Raw genomic sequence first — 19,092 nt, 5'->3', positions numbered from 1 at the left:
GAATTCTGAGATTTGTAGTTTGTTGTGGCACCAGAGCTCTCTCACAGAGAAGGCAAAATGTCTCACAAAACTACAGTTCCCGGAATTGCATAGCACTGAGCCAGAGCAGTTAAAGTGGTGTCAAACTGGATTATTTCTGCAGTGTGGATGTAGTCTTAGTGAATTTGGTGCCCTCAACTATGACGATTCAGGCAATGATCAGGGTATGAAACAAACCTTCTTGATAAGTCAGGCCCCATACAGACAGGCCAAAATAAAGCTGCTTCAGGTCACTTTGGAGGTATGCTGTTTAAACGATGCATGCTACTAAGAGTCTGGAAGCCGTACCAAAGCCACAATCCAGTCCTAAGAACTGGAGCACAGCTTTGGTGCAGCTTCTGGACTCTTAGTAGCATGCATCATTTAAACAGCATGCCTCCAAAGTGACCCGAAGCAGCTTTATTTTGGCCTGTCTGTATGGGGCCTCAGAAACCAGAACACAAATCAGAAGGATTGGAGGGGATTCTGGGAAAGCTGCAAGCAGCTCACAGGTCACATGTTGCCCAACCCTGACTTGGTGGAAAAAGTGAATATCTTTTATATTCCTAAAATTATTTATTTTGTAAACAATTCCCTTATGTGCCAACCCTAACCTTTTTAGTTGCTCAACAGGACTTTATGGGCTTAAGGGATGTGTAACACAGTAACTGGCCATTTACTAGCTAATCAAGCTGGCCTCTAGCAAACAATAACAGTAACACAGTGTTCTAAGTAACATTTCTCTAGCACATTGTGCAAGGCCAGCTCATAGTATACAGGCAGATAAGAACGTTTCTATCCTAGAATGTGTAGGACACTGTTCCTTTGTTAAAATGGGATGATATTCTCCTCCTAGCTTGTGGAAGTGTCAGCAATGTTCAGAACAAGAGAGGCTATCTAAAGAGCAGAAAAAATCAGGCCAACAGCTTGATCCTGAGCAGGTGCACTCAGTCCTAGTCCAGGCTAGGAACTCAATTCACTGGGGCAGTTCATTGTATGGATCCCATGAGGGGCAGCTGTGATAAAGGACAGCTTTAATCATCTGAAGGGAAACGAGATAACCTTGCCTTAGGTTTTATTAATATATCCCTATTAACACCTTTATGTAATCACTAGCCACAGTTTTGGTGCATCTCTGACTTAGTTTCATTTTGAAAAACCTTGGTTTACTTGTGGAATTGAGTGGTACAGGATCCTGGAACTGTTACATACCCGCTATATAGGGAAAGGCAACTTTCTGGAGGGGAGAGCCTCTTTTATCTGAAGAGGTTCTTAAATTATGTGAAAGACAGGGAATTCTCTTCAGAATATTGCTGTTCCATGTAGGGAGAGGGCTTGAGGTGTCAGTGAATGTCAATTTCATTGCCATTTCATACAACATATGGTTACACAGCCATTATTGTACAGAATGCCTACCTGAAAATCCAGGAGTAAGTGATGCAAGTTTCCGTGCTAAATTATCTCTATTCAAGCTGGCATCCAACTTTAGAGGTCTAAGGTGAACTTTAAAAATAGATGCTCTGCCCTTTATATCTGGTGGCCCTTGAAACAAAAAGGAGAAAAAAAGTTAAAATGTACTTTTTAAAAAGGTTTCAGTTATTTATTCTTTTTACTCATTCTAGTGACTGGATGTAGAATTAGTTTTTTTAGGCAGATTGTCTCCAAAACACTAGTTCTTCATGTACAAAGAACTGTTGATGTGACAATCTTTTCAAACCAGCAATCCAACTTTGTGGTGTCTAATATAGTAAAGGTGCATGATAGTTCAGCCTTCAGCTGCTTTCTGCATAATTTGATGTGTTCTCATATTTTTGCTGATGTCTTTATGAGTTCAAAGTTGTCTACCAATATGGAAAACTACTTACCAATGAAAATCTGTCTATCAAAACGTCCTGGCCTCATAAGTGCAGGGTCTAGGATATCTGGTCTGTTGGTGCCTGCCAGAATAACTACATTTGTTGTGGTATTAAAACCTGCGAACAGAAAAAAAAAATCAAACTGTAAGTAATGAATATATATACTCAACGGAATCACAGAAAAGCAGTCTCAGCCATATTTCTTTGGTACTACGGTAACACAAAATTCCATATCCCAATAAGAACCGATATTTTTCTGCTTATTAATAAAAGGACAGGGCATTTTTATATTCAATTGTCCTTTGAACATTAAGGTATTACTAACTGAGTTATTCAAACAGGAAGAGAACACAGACATTTCAACAAATAAACCTCTTATTTCAACTTATGAGAAACTTCTAATGTCTTGAGTGCTAGAAATATTTTAGAATAAGAACTCATTTTTGTCAAACTATGGTCAAGAACATGACTAAGTAGTACTCATTACTATAATTAGCACCTGCCAGTATCACACTACTATATTACACAAAAATCCCTTGGTTTGCCATTGTTCTTCATTAAAACCTTTGGTTATGTCTTCAAATTAACTTGCTTGGTACTAATAGGAACTACTGCCAAATACTCTCTTTAAAATAGTAGTATAATTTTCATACAAAAGTAGTGAGATGTACCATAAGATTTCAGAAACAAAAATAGTTACCATCCATTTCTACCAATAGTTGATTGAGTGTATTTTCTTGTTCACTTTGCCCTCCAAAGTTACCCCGTCCTCGCTTTCTTCCGACTGCATCTATTTCATCAATGAAGAGAATGCAAGGGGCATTTTTACGAGCCAGTACAAATAAATCCCGAACCTTTACAAGAGAACAAAAGATATTTGCAATCATGTTTGACATGTTCTCGGATCCATGCTGCTGAGCAGACTAAACAGCTATGTTTATGCTACAAACATTTTTCATTTGTCATTAAGATAATATTGCAGCAAATACATGTGTTATGAAATAAATTGAGTGTTCAAATTTTAAAAGCTCAGATGGACAATGAATAAAAGCCAGCAGAGAAGTGGATGGGAAAGCAGAGAATTGGGGGACTTGGGGCTCAAAGGAGGTTCTCCTCCTTTGTTTTATTGCTGCTAAAAAGGCAGGACTTCATGAAAAAGGACAGAGGCCCTGCTTATATCTATAGGAAAGTTTGCACAATCTTCACATACAGTGTTTTACAGGAGTGTTACAGTTTTTGATTCACATATTCAGTGAAAAGTTGCAATTGCTTTTCTGTACAATTCTTTGCAGACAGTTAACACAGTCTTATTTACACTGCAAGTTCATCTATGTAAAATTCATCGTGTTTGATGTGGCCTTCATAGCATGACTTTGAGCAAGTCATTCTAGTACTGTGTATACTGTGCAAGTAATGTCTCAACTTAAAATATACTTATTCTTATTAATTTTATTAAAAATCTAAAATATTTTCCAATTCATTTTCAAACCATATTTTAAACAGTAAACAACTTTTCCTAATTGTATTGTTTTGGAAATCAATTAGCTGCCTGTGGTGTTTCAGTCTTCATTTGTTGTTGTTAGTACGCAGACAAAAATATATCTAGCTTTCTTGCAACAATCATCAAGTTTGTCATGGCCAAGTATTAGAAAGAAAAACAAAAATAAAAACATTAAATATCAGAATATAATCAAAGCAATATAATAGTACAGCAGAATGAAAGTTGTAGTTCTCTATTAGAACAGCTTGCAGCCAGGTATTTAAGAAGAACTATGATTTGCATAATTGCCAAGATTTAGTGTGTTATCTTGTTGTCTGGCCTACCAACCTGAACAGTGTCCTTTTAACAACCGACACTGCAATAACAGTGCAAGGCCACAGACTTACTCTAGCAGGACCCACGCCAACGAACATCTCTAAGAATTCAGACCCATTGACTGTGATGAATGGGACATTGGCCTCTCCAGCTGTTGCTTTTGCTAGAAGAGTTTTTCCTGTGCCTGGTGGTCCTGTCAGAATAGCTCCCTGGAAGATAAGAGGTAGAGAGAAAAAGCATAATAATAATAGAAATACTGCAGACAGTCATGCATAAACACTATGAATTTTACTATATGATTAATGACTAACAAAGCATTTAGAGTTTTATTTTAGTGAAATCTAAAGTCTGTTCCAAATAATTCCCCTAGAATCTTCGTAAGGATTTATTCTAAAATGTACCAATTCTGCATAATATAATTTAAAATTTAATGACATCACAGTCTGAATGCATATGAAAAATAAAGTAACTATTACCTTGGTGATAGACACTGAGTTCAATAGAGGTCCAGACATTTTACTCAGTATTTACTAAGACCACCCAAACCACCCAAAAATCTATTGTAAACTAATTCTTCATCCTCTTCTAATAGTTTTTGTTTTATTGGTACAAATAGTATATGCCTACAGGTTAATCAGTGGAAAAGAACAAATACTCTCTACATTTTATAGAAAAAGAAGCAAAGAGATCAATTAGATTCCACAAGATCACAAAAGGAAGAATGACGCAATAGATATGAAATGGGTTCTTATGGGTCCACATGATTGTGCGGCTTTCTGTTCTTGTACACACTCAAAAATATACACCACCACCAGCACCCCTGAACCTGACATATGGTTGTGATTTAGGGGAGTAGAAAGCACCTTTAAATTTGGGATTACTAGCCTTATTTAAAAACAAACAACAGAACTTCAGCCAGAATTCCTCAATAAGTTGTTTTACTATAAAGTTATTACAATAAATTCTGACAGGAAATTCCTTACCTTTGGAATCTTCGCTCCAAGATCTTGATACTGTTTTGGATTTTTCAGAAAGTTCACAAACTCCATTATCTCCAATTTAGCCTCTTCACAGCCAGCTACATCTTTGAACTTCACATCTATTTCATCCTTTAGGACTTTGGCTGTTGTTTCACCCACACTGAATAGTCCACCCATTCCCCGTCCTGTCCGGCCCATTCCAGCAGGCCCTCTTCTTAAGGTGTACAGCAAAAAGCCAACTATAAGAACTGTTGGCAACATGCTCAGAAGAAATGAACTAAAAACAAGGATAAATGATAAATGTTACTAGTTGGCTATCTTACAACAACAACCTGGGGGACAAAGAAGCATACAAAGACAACTGCATTTCTTTCTTATGAACAGCAGCCCTTAGTGAAATGGAATTCACTAAGGCAACTAAAAAGAATAAGTGGTTTACAGAATATTTCTGATCCACAATACAATACAAAAATATTATCTCAACTTAGGAAGAAGTATTCTAGATATGGCTTTAATTAACTTTTAACATGATTTGCTGCTAACTAGAGCTTTAAATACAAAGTGGATTTTTGGGCATAAAATTAAATATATTATGCATTACAAAAGTATTTAAAACGAGACATTTGAAAATCAGTTTGCCACAAGGCAGTGTCCCTAAAGTATACATTCCTTTCCCTGAACTCTCACTTGCACTGTAGTCTGGACAAGGTAAGAAACAGGCATCATGTAAGGTAACATCCCATAAAAGAAATACTTTAAAAAGCAAACATTATATTAGGTGTAAACCTAAATAGCTATTTCAGTCTCAGCTGATATTTTAAAAGGATAGATGAGATCTTTTGGATAACAACAAGAGACTTAAATGTGCACTTCATAGAATGTATACTTTGGGATGAAATAGTTGTGGAAACATCTCTGAACACAGGGAACACAACTGCAACTGCTCAGAGACATCTAGGTGTAGTTCATCTTCACTCCTAAGAAAATCAACATTCCACACTTCTCAGGAAAGCAATGATGCATATTCATTTATATTTAAATTCAGACGTATTCTTTACCAATACAGTGCGCCCTTGCCTTACGCGGGGATCTGTTTCGCACCCCTCTGTGTAAGGCAAATCCCATGTATGCTCAAGCCCCATTTAAAATAATTGGGCTCTTGCATGGTGCGCATGCCATTGTTCTCCCATTGCGCAGCTTTCAGCGTAGGCTGAAAGCCACGTAAAAGGCACCCACATATGATGTGGGCGCACTGTATTTTGACCTCACTCTTTTCAAGATAATATGCAATAAACTCCACTATAATTTCTACAACTGAAAAAACTTACCCATCACTTTCTGCTGAGTACACTACAGGTAACCTATTTTCCCCTTCAATTCCCATCTCAAGTTGTGCTGTTTCCAAGTTCCGCTCAAAAGTGTCCACACTTCCAATATTAAACCAGACATATTGCTGTCGAAACAAAAAATAGTTGACAGTGCCTCCAGTTCAGAATTTCAGAGACAAACAAAAAACAATAAATAAATAAATAAATAAATCTAATGTCAGAAAGACTAGGAGTTTTATTAAGTGAGTGACTACCCACACTTAGCTTGCCGTATTAAATGGTCACCACTTTTGAAAGTGCATACAGAATTATTTTAATTATACTGTTTATATTTATTTTTGAAAATAATGATACTGGATGCAGCAGGGACACTGTGCATACAAAAATGGTCAAAAGTATTAATATGAAAGGCCTTTTCCCACTGCTAGTAATAAAACAGGTACAACAAGAACCCTGAAAGTTTTTATTGTTTTTCCAACTTTCATTATCAGCTTTTTCTCTGAATGTACACACATAGATTGACTTCATCAAAGAAGTCATTGACTGATGCCAATTTCAATCACTTTAGCACAAGGAGAAGACATCAAAAATGGATTGCCAAACTTTCAAGCTTGTTTTCTAACTGTTAGAATACTGTCGTTATACTTTGTCTAGATTATATGGCTGTTGCCTCTAAGGTTTCAATGTAGAGTTTTTATTTGCTATTATTTTGAAACTGTACACCACCCTAGGATTCTTCCAGTGGTGGGTAGGGCCTATAAAGAGATTAAAGAAAAATAAGTGTATAAATCTTTAGCTATAAATTCTACACTGATCATTTCTACCGTAAGCATACTACTAATAAAACATCCTGGTTTTACACAGTAAGTACATGCTTAATATCTAGACACTCCTGCTGCATTACCTCAACCACAAGCAATTCAGTGGCCCTTTCCACACACAATTCTAATGATGGCTTAGCCCTGAGTAAAATTTACATTAACTACAATCTGGCATGCCAGACATCCAAAAGCACGTAATTGCTTCTAAGTTCCTCTTTTTAGATACATGGGAGGAAAAGGGAGTCTGTACACCCTAGGATTGTTGTAGTTCACTCTTGCCCTTGCACAATGCAAGTGTCAGTACTTCACATGTTATTTCAGTGGCTATTTGTGAGGCTCATGAGGTATAGTGGATGATACATGGGGTAATTCTGGAGGCCCAGGAAAGTCTGCTGAACATTTGGAGCTCTACAGAAAGCCTTCCAAGTTAAGGCCTGCATATTTAAACATTATCTCCCATAATTTATAGTTAAAAAGCAAACCTAAATTAGACTGAGTCATATTTGCTAAAATGTCTGCTGTAATTTCAGTTTCTCCAGACGTCTGTTGTGTAAGTTCAAACTAGAAAAGAAGCCCCCAAGAGAACTTTTTATCCTCAAAAAACTTTATGATGTCTGTGCTCAGAGTTCAAACCATAAGACACAAAAAGCCATGACTACAACTGTTGCAAGAATCTATTATCTCAAAGCTATGACTGATATTAAATTTTTGTAACACTGATCATATTAGAAAAAAACTTGAAACAGCAAAAAAATAAAGACTAATAATAGACTTGAAGAACGAGTGGATACAGTGGGCCCTCGGTATCCATGGACTTGCCATCAGCAGATTCAAGCATCCACGGATGGCAAGCACACACTGTCCCTAATTGTGGCATGTACACACGGCCATCCCGCCATTAGGGACAGCTCCCGTTGTCCCATGATGGCCAGTGCACGCAGCTGCGCTAGGTCCCACTGTCCTTAATGAACTGCCACTGGGGACAACAGGGGCTGTTCCTAATGGCGGCATGGCTGTATGCATGCACTGCCATTGAGTTTCTGTTGTCCCTAATGGCAGCGTGACCATGGGCATGTGCGGCCATTGGGGACAACTGAACTTGAACATTCACATATTTTGGTATCCATGGGGAGGTCCAGAATGGATCCCCTGCAGATACCAAGGGCCAATTTTGGAGATCAGGATTCCAATCCCCACTTGGACATGAAAGCTCACTAGTGACCTTAGGCAAGTCACACTCTTTCAGCCTCAGAGGAAGGCAAAGACAAACCCTCTCTGAACAAATCGTGCCAAGAAAACCTCATGACAGGTTCATCTTAGGATCACCATAAGTAGGAAATGACTTGAAGGCACAACCACCAATATTTTATTGCTCTACAACCATTAAAAAAGACTCTTTGTTCAAGAGTCTCCCCGGCTTGTACTGCTTTGAGATTTCGATGTCCACACTAAGTCTGCCCTGCTAGGAGTGACTCAGGACTTCGTGTCTGACATGACAACCATGGGTCTGTCCCAGGTGGAATCTGAACCAAATATGCTGCTGGACACACTCTGAATCTTGTTTTCGGTGCTGGATGGAGTAATGGTGATCTGGGGGTGGAGGAACTGTCCATAGTTGTGTTGTCATTGATGAATCACGGCACAGTGGGGTAGTTTAGACTTGCTGGGCCTTAGCAAAAAAATTTGGAGTGGGTTCAACTGAACATAGGCTAGCGATTTTCTGAGGGCCTACTCTGTGGCAATTCAGACAGCAAGGCAAATTTCTCTGCTTTTACCGCATCTGCAAAACCCCCACGAGGTGAGCTGTTTTCAGTGGCCAGGGGCCTAAGAGAGGAAAATCCAGACCACTCAACAGACTGCTATGGACAACTTGCCTGGCACTTCACAGATAAAAATGATCCAATTCACTCCAACTTGGATGCTATAATTTATAAAGATCCAGTGGATGTAACACTGGCTCCTACTTGTCCAGTGATGATAGATACTTATCAATTTGTGCAACCTGAGGATGTGGACAGGATTCTCAGAGAGGTGACAGCTATCATATGTGTGTTAGATCCTTGTCCTAGAATAGTTAAGATGGGCACTCTCCCTACTTTCTTTTCACATACAAGCAAAGATTTTTCTGTTCTGACACGTATCTATTAAAATTACATAAGTGTCTATTAAACTTAAAACAATGCTGACAAAACTGAATTATTTCTATTCGTTTGTTGTATATAGCCAACTGAAAAGTTAAACTTACTCCATCAATTGGTGACTTTCCTGGTGTAAAGACTACTCTAACAAAGCGCTTGTTCACCACTTCCAGCTTGTCCACCTATGGAAAAAAAAGGAAACTTTAAATTATTACCAATATTATTTGCTTGCATAAGTCCACATTAGCTCCATTTTATTTGCAAAATTATTTACACTATGGCAGAAAAACATTCATGTTAGAAATAACCTCCCCTAAGAAGCAAAACACAAAACTGGGGACCCCCCCACCAACCACATTAATCATTAATGCATGCACTGCAAAAGGCCATTAGAAATTAGGGGGCAAAATGACAAAACAATGACAGTATATTCACATCTTTAAATATGGCACTGCACTCCCAACACACAAAAGTAGTAGATATGTTTTAAAGTGCAAATGTTGTGTGAAGGTGGGTTTACATGGCTAAGCTGGGATTCAAACCCTGCTCTCCAGAGTCAGAGTCCAACACTCAAACCACTACACCAAACGGGCTCCTCCTTTTAAAATGAGTACAGAGTTCAAAACACCCTAGGACAACTTCCAACAATAGTCTTTTCTGGCACTTTTGGATGCTTTCCCCCTGTATTTGAGATGGACTGGAACAGTATTCTGGTTCCTGGAATAACAATTTTGACCAAATACAGTGGCATGTCTTGTTCTTCTCTAAAGTAATTGCATGTTAATGCAAACCCAGACTCGGACGTTCTAGCTTCTTCTAGATCAGAGTGGGAAACATGCAGATCCTAAAATGTTGTTGGTAATGGTTCTTGCCAAGACAGTCAATGAATGATGAAAAATGCTGGGAGCTACAGTATAATAACTGGAAGATCACATAATCCCCACTCCCTGTTCTAGGTTAATCTGCATTGCTTATACCAGGGAACAAAACTTTATGCAGTGCTGAAGGATAAACTTTCATCTGATGATTCCCCAGTACTATACTACTTACTACTCCTTTAGAAAGATAGTTGTTGACAAAGTCCTTCCATGTAATTTCTCTTCCAGAATTCCTGAAGAAAAAGTAATATGTAACAGCAGCCCAGAAAATAGCACTGCCCATGAAATAGAAACGAAACTCTTTGTCATCCCAAGGAAAGTCACCCTGAAATAAAAAAATAATAAAAAAGGAGGGGGGTATTAGATTCAGACAAAAGTTTCATATGTGACCTTCATAAATTTTCAGATGCATCCTCATAAAAGCATAGGCACAGCTTTTCAGAAAACATGTGCACTAACCCTTCTTTGTTAATAATAATAATAAAATTTTTATTTTTATCCCGCCCTTCCAGGGATCAGGGCGGCTTACAACAAGATTAAAATACATACAATGCAAGACAGATTAAAAAATCCATAAAATACAATAACAAATAAAAAGCCCCTATAGCCCAACCTCATGGCCACGGAAGAGGAGGGAGGCCCACAGGATATTTATTCGGGGAATGCCTGCTGGAATAGGAAGGTTTTGAGATCCTTCCTAAATTGGGCCAGGGTGGTAGATGAGCGGAGCTCAGTGGGCAGCTTATTCCAAAGGGCTGGGGCAGCTGTGGAAAATGTCCTCCGCGAGGTGGAGACTAATCTGGCCCCAGGCACCTTCAGTAATTGCTGCCCAGACGTTCTGAGGGTGCGAGGCGGAATGTACGGGGAGAGACGGTCCCTTAGGTATCCTGGGCCCAAGCCATTTAGGGCTTTATAGGTAATAACCAACGCCTTATATTGGGCTCGGAAGCGAATGGGCAGCCAATGGAGGTCCCTAAGAACAGGTGTTATATGGCTGGTCCTGGGAGCACCAGTGACCAGCCGGGCCGCCATATTCTGTACCATTTGAAGCTTCCGAGTTTGGTATAAGGGTTGCCCCATGTAGAGTACATTGCAGAAATCCAATCTCGAAGTTACCAGAGCATGTACAACAGTCTCTAGGTCCCTCTGGGCCAGATATGGGCGCAGCTGGCGGATCAGCCGAAGCTGATAACAGGTGCTCCTGACCGTCGCATTCACCTGAGCAGTCAGGTGAAGCGACGAGTCAAGAAGCACCCCCAGACTGCGCACGGAGTCCTTCACAGGGAGCGTGACCCCGTTCAGGACAGGTGGAACCACCGCCATTCCTGGACCAGGAGAACCTATCACTAGTACCTCCGTTTTCTCTGGATTCAATTTGAGTCGGTTTTCCCTCATCCAGCCCATTACTGACTCCAGACAGGCCACGAGAGGAGAGACGCCATCCCCAGTCACTGCATCAGTCGGAGACATAGAGAAAATGATTTGGGTGTCATCAGCGTACTGATAACCCCGCGCCCCATGTCTCCGGATGATCTCTCCCAGCGGTTTCATGTAAATGTTAAATAGCATGGGAGACAGAATGGCCCCTTGAGGGACCCCAGTTTTAAGGGGCCTCTCGTCGGAGCACACGTCTCCCAGCTGCACCATCTGGGACCTCCCGGAGAGGTAGGAACGGAACCACTGGAGCGCAGTGCCCCCAATTCCCACCTCTGCCAGGCGTCCCAGAAGGATACCATGGTCAATGGTATCGAAAGCCGCTGAGATGTCCAAGAGCACCAGCAGGGACACGCTTCCCCTGTCGACGCTCAGACGGAGATCATCGACCAAGGCGACCATGGCCGTCTCAACCCCGTAACCCGCCCGGAAGCCAGTTTGAAATGGGTCCAGATAATCCGTTTCATCCAAGACCGCCTGAAGCTGGATCGCAACCGCTCTCTCGATCACCTTTCCCAAAAATGGTAGCAGCGAGACTGGCCGATAATTATTATGAACCAGGGGGTCGAGGGAGGGCTTTTTTAGGATCGGTTTTACAATGGCCAATTTGAGATCCGATGGAAATTGCCCATCCCTCAAAGATGTATTAATTATCCGGCGTAACAATGACGTTACCGCCGGTCCCCCCTGGGCCGCTAACCACGAGGGACAGGGATCAAGAGAGCAGGTCGTTTTCCGAACACTTCCGAGGATCTTGTCCACATCCTCGGTACTCACCAGTACAGAGAAGAGATGTATATGTAAAAAGGAGTGTACACATTGAGCCACACCCTCCACTGATATGAATGGGGCTGCTGGCTATTGCAAAAAGGCGAGGAGGATGTGCCACATACAACAGACCACCTCCACGGCCCTAGATCAGGAAGACTACTATGACCTCCACAATCTAAAGAAACACAGTATGCTTCATATACCTTTTCATGTTACTTTTAAAGGTTTAATTTCAGCAACAGCATTTGAAAAAACATTCAAGACATCACAATTCTTTATTGAAGCGATAAATATAAAAGGTTGTTAATCTGGTGAATTAAAAATAATGCTTCAGAGTAAAGCAAGCCACCAGCAACAACCAAAAAGATGGACTGAGACCTTCTGTAATCTGGACCACCAGCTAGCATCTTCTTTCTTGCCACCTTTCTTTCCTCCACCACCGCCTCCACCACCACCAGTCCTGGGAGGTCGCTGGGAATTAGCCTGCTTTACATCTACAAAAGAAGTACACACAGTTTTCTTCAAAGGCCAAAAATACTGGAAATGACATGAGTATCCCTGTGACATTCTTTGCTTTATTGGCTGTTGCTTTGCACCTTCAAGTCATTTACAACTTATGGTGACCCCTATTAAAAGCACTACATAATGCTGGCTCTATATATAAACTACAGTTCTGTAAAACCATAATTTTACATAGGTTTTAAAAACATATTCTTACAAGAGCCAGATGAGATGCTATAACAAAGGCATGGTTAGTTGTGAGCTTTTGCATATCTTATCCTACTCCTCAGTCCATAATATCTGGTATAACCAGAGCTTGGGGAAGTTAGTTTTTCAGGTTCTGATACAACTTCCCTCTTGTCATGATGCCAAACACTGTGCACTTCCGTAAAGCACATCATTGAATGCTGATGGCAAACTGCAGGGAAACAGAGTGTTGTGAAGACACAATTCAAGGTCAGTTCTACTGGAAGTCACACAAGGGATGGCAGTAATTTTCAACAGAACTCACATATTCACTGTACAGTGTAGCTTGGCTTTAGTACCTTGACTCTCACCTCCTTTACACAGATTACAAAAGTTATTTATAGAAATATACATGAAGTACTTGAAGCATCCAGGAAAGCACTATAACAATAATAAGATCATTTATTATTAAAATGTAATGTACTAGGTCTAGGACTTAAGGGCTTGGATGAAAGAACAGTTAACAGCTACATAATATTCACAAATAATAAAAGACTTTCAGGACATTTGAGTTTAAACTGTCTATGACAGGTATTTAAGACATGTACATTCTTTTAAATTTTAGCTACCAAATTCTGTTTAGGTTGGAACCAGTTTTCAGAGAAAAAAATGTTCCATTCTCAGTTCAGCTTAATTGTAGCTTTAAGCTTCCTTATACTATACTATTTGATATTATGTCACAGAGAAATCAATAACACTGTGTTTTCCAGAACCTAGCTCTGTTTATGCTCTTTCATGTCACTTTACTTCTGTATAGATTTAAGCATCTAGAACCACTAAGAAAAATAATACGTCAAATAATACACAAAAGGGGGGAGGGGGTAAATGGGGACAGAATCTTTTACCAAAATGCCTCAAGTATGTTAGTCAAGAAATTTCAAGTTGAATATAGAGATTGCAATCTTGAAATTCAGTAAGTATGCAAAGATATCACATAGGAAATTAAATATACTAAGCAAAGCCACAGCACAGAACTAAATCACAGGATTGTGATTCAGTTTGGTCACTTCACTGTCATGGCCACTTCCTCCAGTTCAAATAATGAGATAGCACACAGCAAGAGGGACTACTGGAATGAACTGCAGACTCTATTCAAAGTACTCAACATAGATAATAAATTTATTCTACATACAGGCCTCAAGTGAAAGTACTTCTTGGTACCTTTGGTTTCTCCATCTGAACCTTTTGTTTCATTAGTTTTCTTACCCTCAGGAAAATATTTTTCAAACCCTATTAAAAGAAAGTAGCATCAGTAGAAACCAATCACACTACGCATGGAAGAGGGAAGCTTGAACATAAAGAGGCAATGTAACAAACACTCACAGTGATAAACTAAACAGGAGAAGTACAGAAATAGGAACAGACCAAAACATGGATGTTCTCTAAACAGAGAACCACAACCATTAGATTCCCCACCAAGTAACTCTGCCCTTCTTGGGGACTATACACTTGTCCCTCTGTGTTTACAGCCTTGTTGCTCACATTCCTCTGTCTTTTGTGAATGGCAAGCACCAAGAGACAAAATGGCACGTGGGGCTTGAATACTTGCTATTTTTCATGTTCATGGAGGGGGGGCAGAACAGGTCCTCCACAAAAATGGAGGGGCAATTGTATTTCTGGAAGAACTTTGATGTTGAAATTGGAAGTGAAAAAGTGGTCATTCATTTGGGCAGCGGAGAGAGTCCATTCTTAGCATTTGAGGAGGTGTCATATTCAAAATTTTTCAGCTGAGCCTTGACAAAAATATAGTTTAGGCACAAATGGAAGTAGGGGCAAAGGAAAAATAACATGTTTGTTTGGGAAAGAGGGAGGTGGTTTCAGTATACCACAGTTAAAAATGAGTGTAGGACACCTTTTGCTTGTGTATTCACATGAATTCCTGGCTTCCTCAGAAATAATGACTTAAGACAAGTGTGTCATTTAAATGAGAGAGAAATGTAGGCAAAATGCTGATGACCTATGACAAAGTGAGGCTCAGGAAAACAATCTGAAGAAGTCTGTTGAAAATGACATATTATCAGTTCAAATGTAGCAGCAGATTTGTAAGTATCAGTTAAACTACTAAACACATTTATTAAACTCTTGTGGGGTGCACAACTTTCCACACATAATAGTATGGCACAACAAAAGGCATTTTCTAAAAAATGTTGTGCCTGTAGCACAGTGATAGGCAACTGTAGCATACATCCAAAATGTCACTGAAAATCAAACCAAACTGACAAGGTTATGCACACTATCTCCCATTTTGATATATGGGTTTTCTGTCATTTTTTGGCTCATATAAGCAGTTTATTTATTTATGATATTTATACTCCATCCTTCAGCCCTAAAGGCTATCAGAGCGGCTTATTCCAGGTGGTGCTTGGTGGATGTTTTTCCCTGATTTGTTATTTTAAAGTGGGACAGTGGTGGTCCTAAAGACTTTGGGAAAGAGGGAGCTTAAACAAGGGTGAGTGGGGCTGCTTCTAGCCTGCAGGCTATACTTTCCTACATATAACAATTAAAGAAGCCAAAAGACCTGGATATATCCAATAAAACTAAGCTTAGAAAAATACAGTACATTTATTTTCCGGCTGAAACGCTTGTACACATCCTGAAACACTGTCTCTCCTTTCTGCATCTACAATAGTCAAGGCAAATGCCTAAGCCGTCAACACTTATCCATCGATATGAAAAGTATCATTGGCTGCAGTTCACTAAGATCTAAAGTAAGAGCTGCATCTTTTTTCAATCAGCCACTTGTAACAAAATTTTGCAATACATCCAAAATAACAACTCCAAATATAAATTTATAGTTAGTTGTTTTCATTATCTCTCTCACTATTCAGAGCTAGTTCAAATCAAAATTTCTTGTCAACAGAAGGTGTAACTTCATAATAACATGTGCATCATTATTACATAGCAACAATTACCTTTTGGCGGTTGTGACAACAGCCTTCTGTAAGCAGCAATTACATTTACAAAAACATTATTTCTGCTTGTAAGAACTTGGGTAGCCACTTGGTCAGGAAGCTGGAAAAAACATGGTTACTGTAAGTCTTGAGAAACATTTTTCCAATATTGTTTAATTAGTATTTGCTTAGTTGGAAATAAATCCTGACTTCAATACTTTCAGTACTGGTCTTGTTTCCTAGTCAATGTGCATTATTACATGAAAGTGACCCCCTGCCCCAACAGGCCAAATTGAAAGCCTATTTCTTCTGTGCAGTAGAAAAGCTACTGTTTTCCTCAGATGCTTTAAAGAATTCATAAGGTGCCAGGAAATGTATTTGTTCTGAAAGCAGGAGAGCCACTTTCAATACATTTCCTGGCATCTTCTGGATCCTTTAAAGCATCTGAGGAAAAACAGTAGCTGAGTGATGGCTCTGATGTTCCACCAACAACATTAACAGGAAACTACAATTCAAAGAAAGAGCCGTGTTAGTTTGGAAAACCAGTATGGAAAGAGAGATTGTAGCACCTTTGAGACTAACTGGAAGAAATTGGCAGCATGAGCTTTCCTAGACTTAAGTCTACTTCCTCAGATGCATTTGGTAAACTGCAATGTCACCTTTTTTATTATTAAGGTTGCTTTGTTTTTAAGAACTTGTGTGATTATCACAATCAGAGAGCCTATGTAGCTGGATAAGTGGACTGGCAAACTATTCCTCATCCACCAACCTGATTATTTTGGTGTCAGCTACAGAAAAAGCAGTGTCTCTTTGTTCATACAACCAGCATGGGACTTGTAGGGTGGGAAACAGAAATATCCATCCTTCCACATACAGACACACACCACTTGGTGGAAATGAATCTTTGTTAACTGAAGATGCCAGTAGTCTATGTCTCCATGTTGGCTGGGAAGCAGGAAGCTTTCCTCCACAGTGAGAATGGAAATGCAGATTACTAGCCATTTTAGCAAATTAACTTGAAAACTATCACCTAGAGGACTTTTTCCATCAGCCATTCCTAGACTGTGGAATGACCTGCTGGGAGAGATTTGACAGCCAAACATGCTCTCTGAATTTAAAACAGTATTAAATACTTACCGTATATACTTGACTATAAGTCAACCTCATGTATAAATTGAGGACAGATTTTGGGGCCAGAATTTTGGCTTTTGATATGACCCATGGATAAGTCGATAGTAAAACTTAGGGGTGCGTAAAAAAGGATGCAGAGAATGAAGCAAAGAGAAACGACGACAAACAACTTGCAAAATTCAAGCAGACATCACTGTTTGTGCTCACACTAAAGTCCAAATGGATGAGAGAATAGAGAGGAATCAGTGCTTCCAAGGCAGATTAAGCTCTTGCCTTTCATCGGAGTTTGGCTCCTTTTCTTGGTATGAGTTCAGAGTATGATACTTACATTGACCCATGGATAAATCGACTCAGTTTTTGGGGTCAATTTTTTGACTAAAATTTCTAGACTTATACATGAGTATATACAGTATTTTTTCCAGTAGGCCTACCCAGTCAGTTTTAAACTATGGATTTTAAATTGGGGTATATTTTTAATTTTATGTTGGATGATTTCAATGCTTCCTGTGCTTATGTGTTTTAACCTATATGTGTTTAAAAGGTTTTATGTGTTTTAATCTATGTTATATCCCACTTTGAGCAAGGGGGAGAGGCAGATATAATAACAATAATAATGATAGTAACTATTGTTGCTGGCTAGTAACTTTTCCTGGGCTTATTGAAGGGCGGGGTTAAATCATAACCAGCTTCGAGCAATGAAAGCAACTCTCAGCTTCATCTTTGGTGTATGAGGCAGAACTCCAAACCAGGAAGTTCCCAGATTCATTCTCTCCTCTGCTATAGGCTGCTTTAGGTAACCTTAAACTGGTTAGGTCACCTTAAATTGTTTCTCTTTCTACTTTCTGCCTCCCCTTCCTAAGTACAAAGGGGGAATAATAATGACCTGCCTAAAAGCATTGCTGAATTAGAAGAAGATAATGCAGGGGCTATACTCCTGAGTGCTCAAACACATTATGCACATGATTTTATAAAGCACTGAAAAGTGGAGCTCGGTGGCAGGGCATGTTTTCTATATCAAAGACTACATCAAAGGTTTACTCTCTAATGTCTTTACATAATGATGGAAAGTGCAGTGTGAGTCAGCTTGGTGTAATGATTAGGGCTGGGGTGGCATTCAAGACACAGGGTTCAGGTTCTGGCCTCATTTTTAACACCACTTCAATTGTCAATTTTGTAGGCTTTTAATTATGTGTATTTTAGATTGTAAGCCACTTTAGGTCCCAGTCTTGGGAGGAAAGTGGGTTAGAAATACATACAATCACCACCACCATCAAGCCATGAAACTCACTGAGGCTGCATCCACACTGCAGAAATAACCCAGTCTGACTCCACTTTAAGTGCCATGGCACCTTGCTATGGAATTCTGGGAACAGTAGTTCGTTAATGTGGGGTGCAATTTGAGTTTCCCAGCGTGTTCACCCTTCTAAAGGGAAACTAAAATACGCGGGTATGAAATTTAAACTTGTTAGAGTTCAGTTTTTATCATTAGAGCAGCAAAAGCGTGGGTCAGGCTATTTTTTAAAGTTTGTCTTCCGAAGGAATCAAGACTTGTTCCAAAAAATGATAATAATAAGAAGAAACATACAGTTTGTAGTTTAAAAATAAATAATAATAATAATAACTTTATGTAACAAACTAAAACCTATCCTAAGCGGGTGTTAATAGAGCAGGAAGAGACTGCTGCTCTGGCTTAAGACTGAGAGGAGAATCTTGAGAGAGAGTCTGTTAAACAGCCTCCAAGAGTCAGTGGCAGGAGTCATATGCAGAGATAGAAAGAGAGAGAGGGGGTGAAGTCTCTGTCCATCTAGAAAGGGAAAGGAGAATGCAATATGAAACATGTAAAATCTCTAGTGCCACAAAAAAACTACAATTCCCAGAATTCCATAGCCATGAACCAGAAGAGAGTTAAAAGCGGTGCCAAACCGGGTTATTTCCCCAGTGTGGCTGGGGGTGGCAGCGAGGGCGAAGGAAGCCCGCCTGGGCCAAGGACTCACCGCACTCCGGGGCCGCGAAGGCTCCGCTGCCGCCAACGCTCCTCTGCTTAAAAGCAGCCGCTGAGGGCGCCGGCAGCAGCCCCGCGACAGCCACAGACAGCGGTGCGCCATGGCCTCCCGCGCAGGCCCAGTGGGCGCCCTCTCACGCGCTGAAAGGGAGCTTGGCTGGAGGACCACGCCCCCATCCAGAGCCGGTGACGCCATCACGTCGCCATCCGTGCCTCCTACGCATGCGCAGATTTACCCCAGCGGCCGTTGGCCTTAAAGGAGCCGCTACCTATATTTCCCC

General features: G+C 40.0%; 1 protein-coding gene across 1 annotated transcript in view; it reads right to left on the bottom strand.

Moving 5' to 3' along the window:
• AFG3L2 (AFG3 like matrix AAA peptidase subunit 2) overlaps nucleotides 1-19,022 on the bottom strand; it is a 27,773-nt gene extending 8,751 nt beyond the window's left edge. The window contains exons 1-12 of the mRNA XM_042464429.1: nucleotides 18,804-19,022; nucleotides 15,700-15,799; nucleotides 13,949-14,017; nucleotides 12,419-12,534; nucleotides 10,008-10,160; nucleotides 9,065-9,139; nucleotides 5,999-6,123; nucleotides 4,674-4,947; nucleotides 3,762-3,899; nucleotides 2,575-2,728; nucleotides 1,884-1,991; nucleotides 1,417-1,560 (exon numbers count right to left, since the gene is read on the bottom strand). Of these exons, the coding sequence (XP_042320363.1) occupies nucleotides 1,417-1,560; nucleotides 1,884-1,991; nucleotides 2,575-2,728; nucleotides 3,762-3,899; nucleotides 4,674-4,947; nucleotides 5,999-6,123; nucleotides 9,065-9,139; nucleotides 10,008-10,160; nucleotides 12,419-12,534; nucleotides 13,949-14,017; nucleotides 15,700-15,799; nucleotides 18,804-19,007 (1,660 nt within the window). The 5' untranslated portion in view covers nucleotides 19,008-19,022. The remainder of the gene's footprint in view (nucleotides 1-1,416; nucleotides 1,561-1,883; nucleotides 1,992-2,574; nucleotides 2,729-3,761; nucleotides 3,900-4,673; nucleotides 4,948-5,998; nucleotides 6,124-9,064; nucleotides 9,140-10,007; nucleotides 10,161-12,418; nucleotides 12,535-13,948; nucleotides 14,018-15,699; nucleotides 15,800-18,803) is intronic.
• Between the last annotated feature and the right edge of the window lie 70 nt (nucleotides 19,023-19,092).

Source organism: Sceloporus undulatus, chromosome 4 (assembly GCF_019175285.1).
Source record: "Sceloporus undulatus isolate JIND9_A2432 ecotype Alabama chromosome 4, SceUnd_v1.1, whole genome shotgun sequence".
Taxonomy (NCBI): domain Eukaryota; kingdom Metazoa; phylum Chordata; class Lepidosauria; order Squamata; family Phrynosomatidae; genus Sceloporus; species Sceloporus undulatus.
The sequence above is the reverse complement of the archived record's forward strand: the minus strand, read 5'-3'. Positions and strand labels throughout refer to the sequence as shown.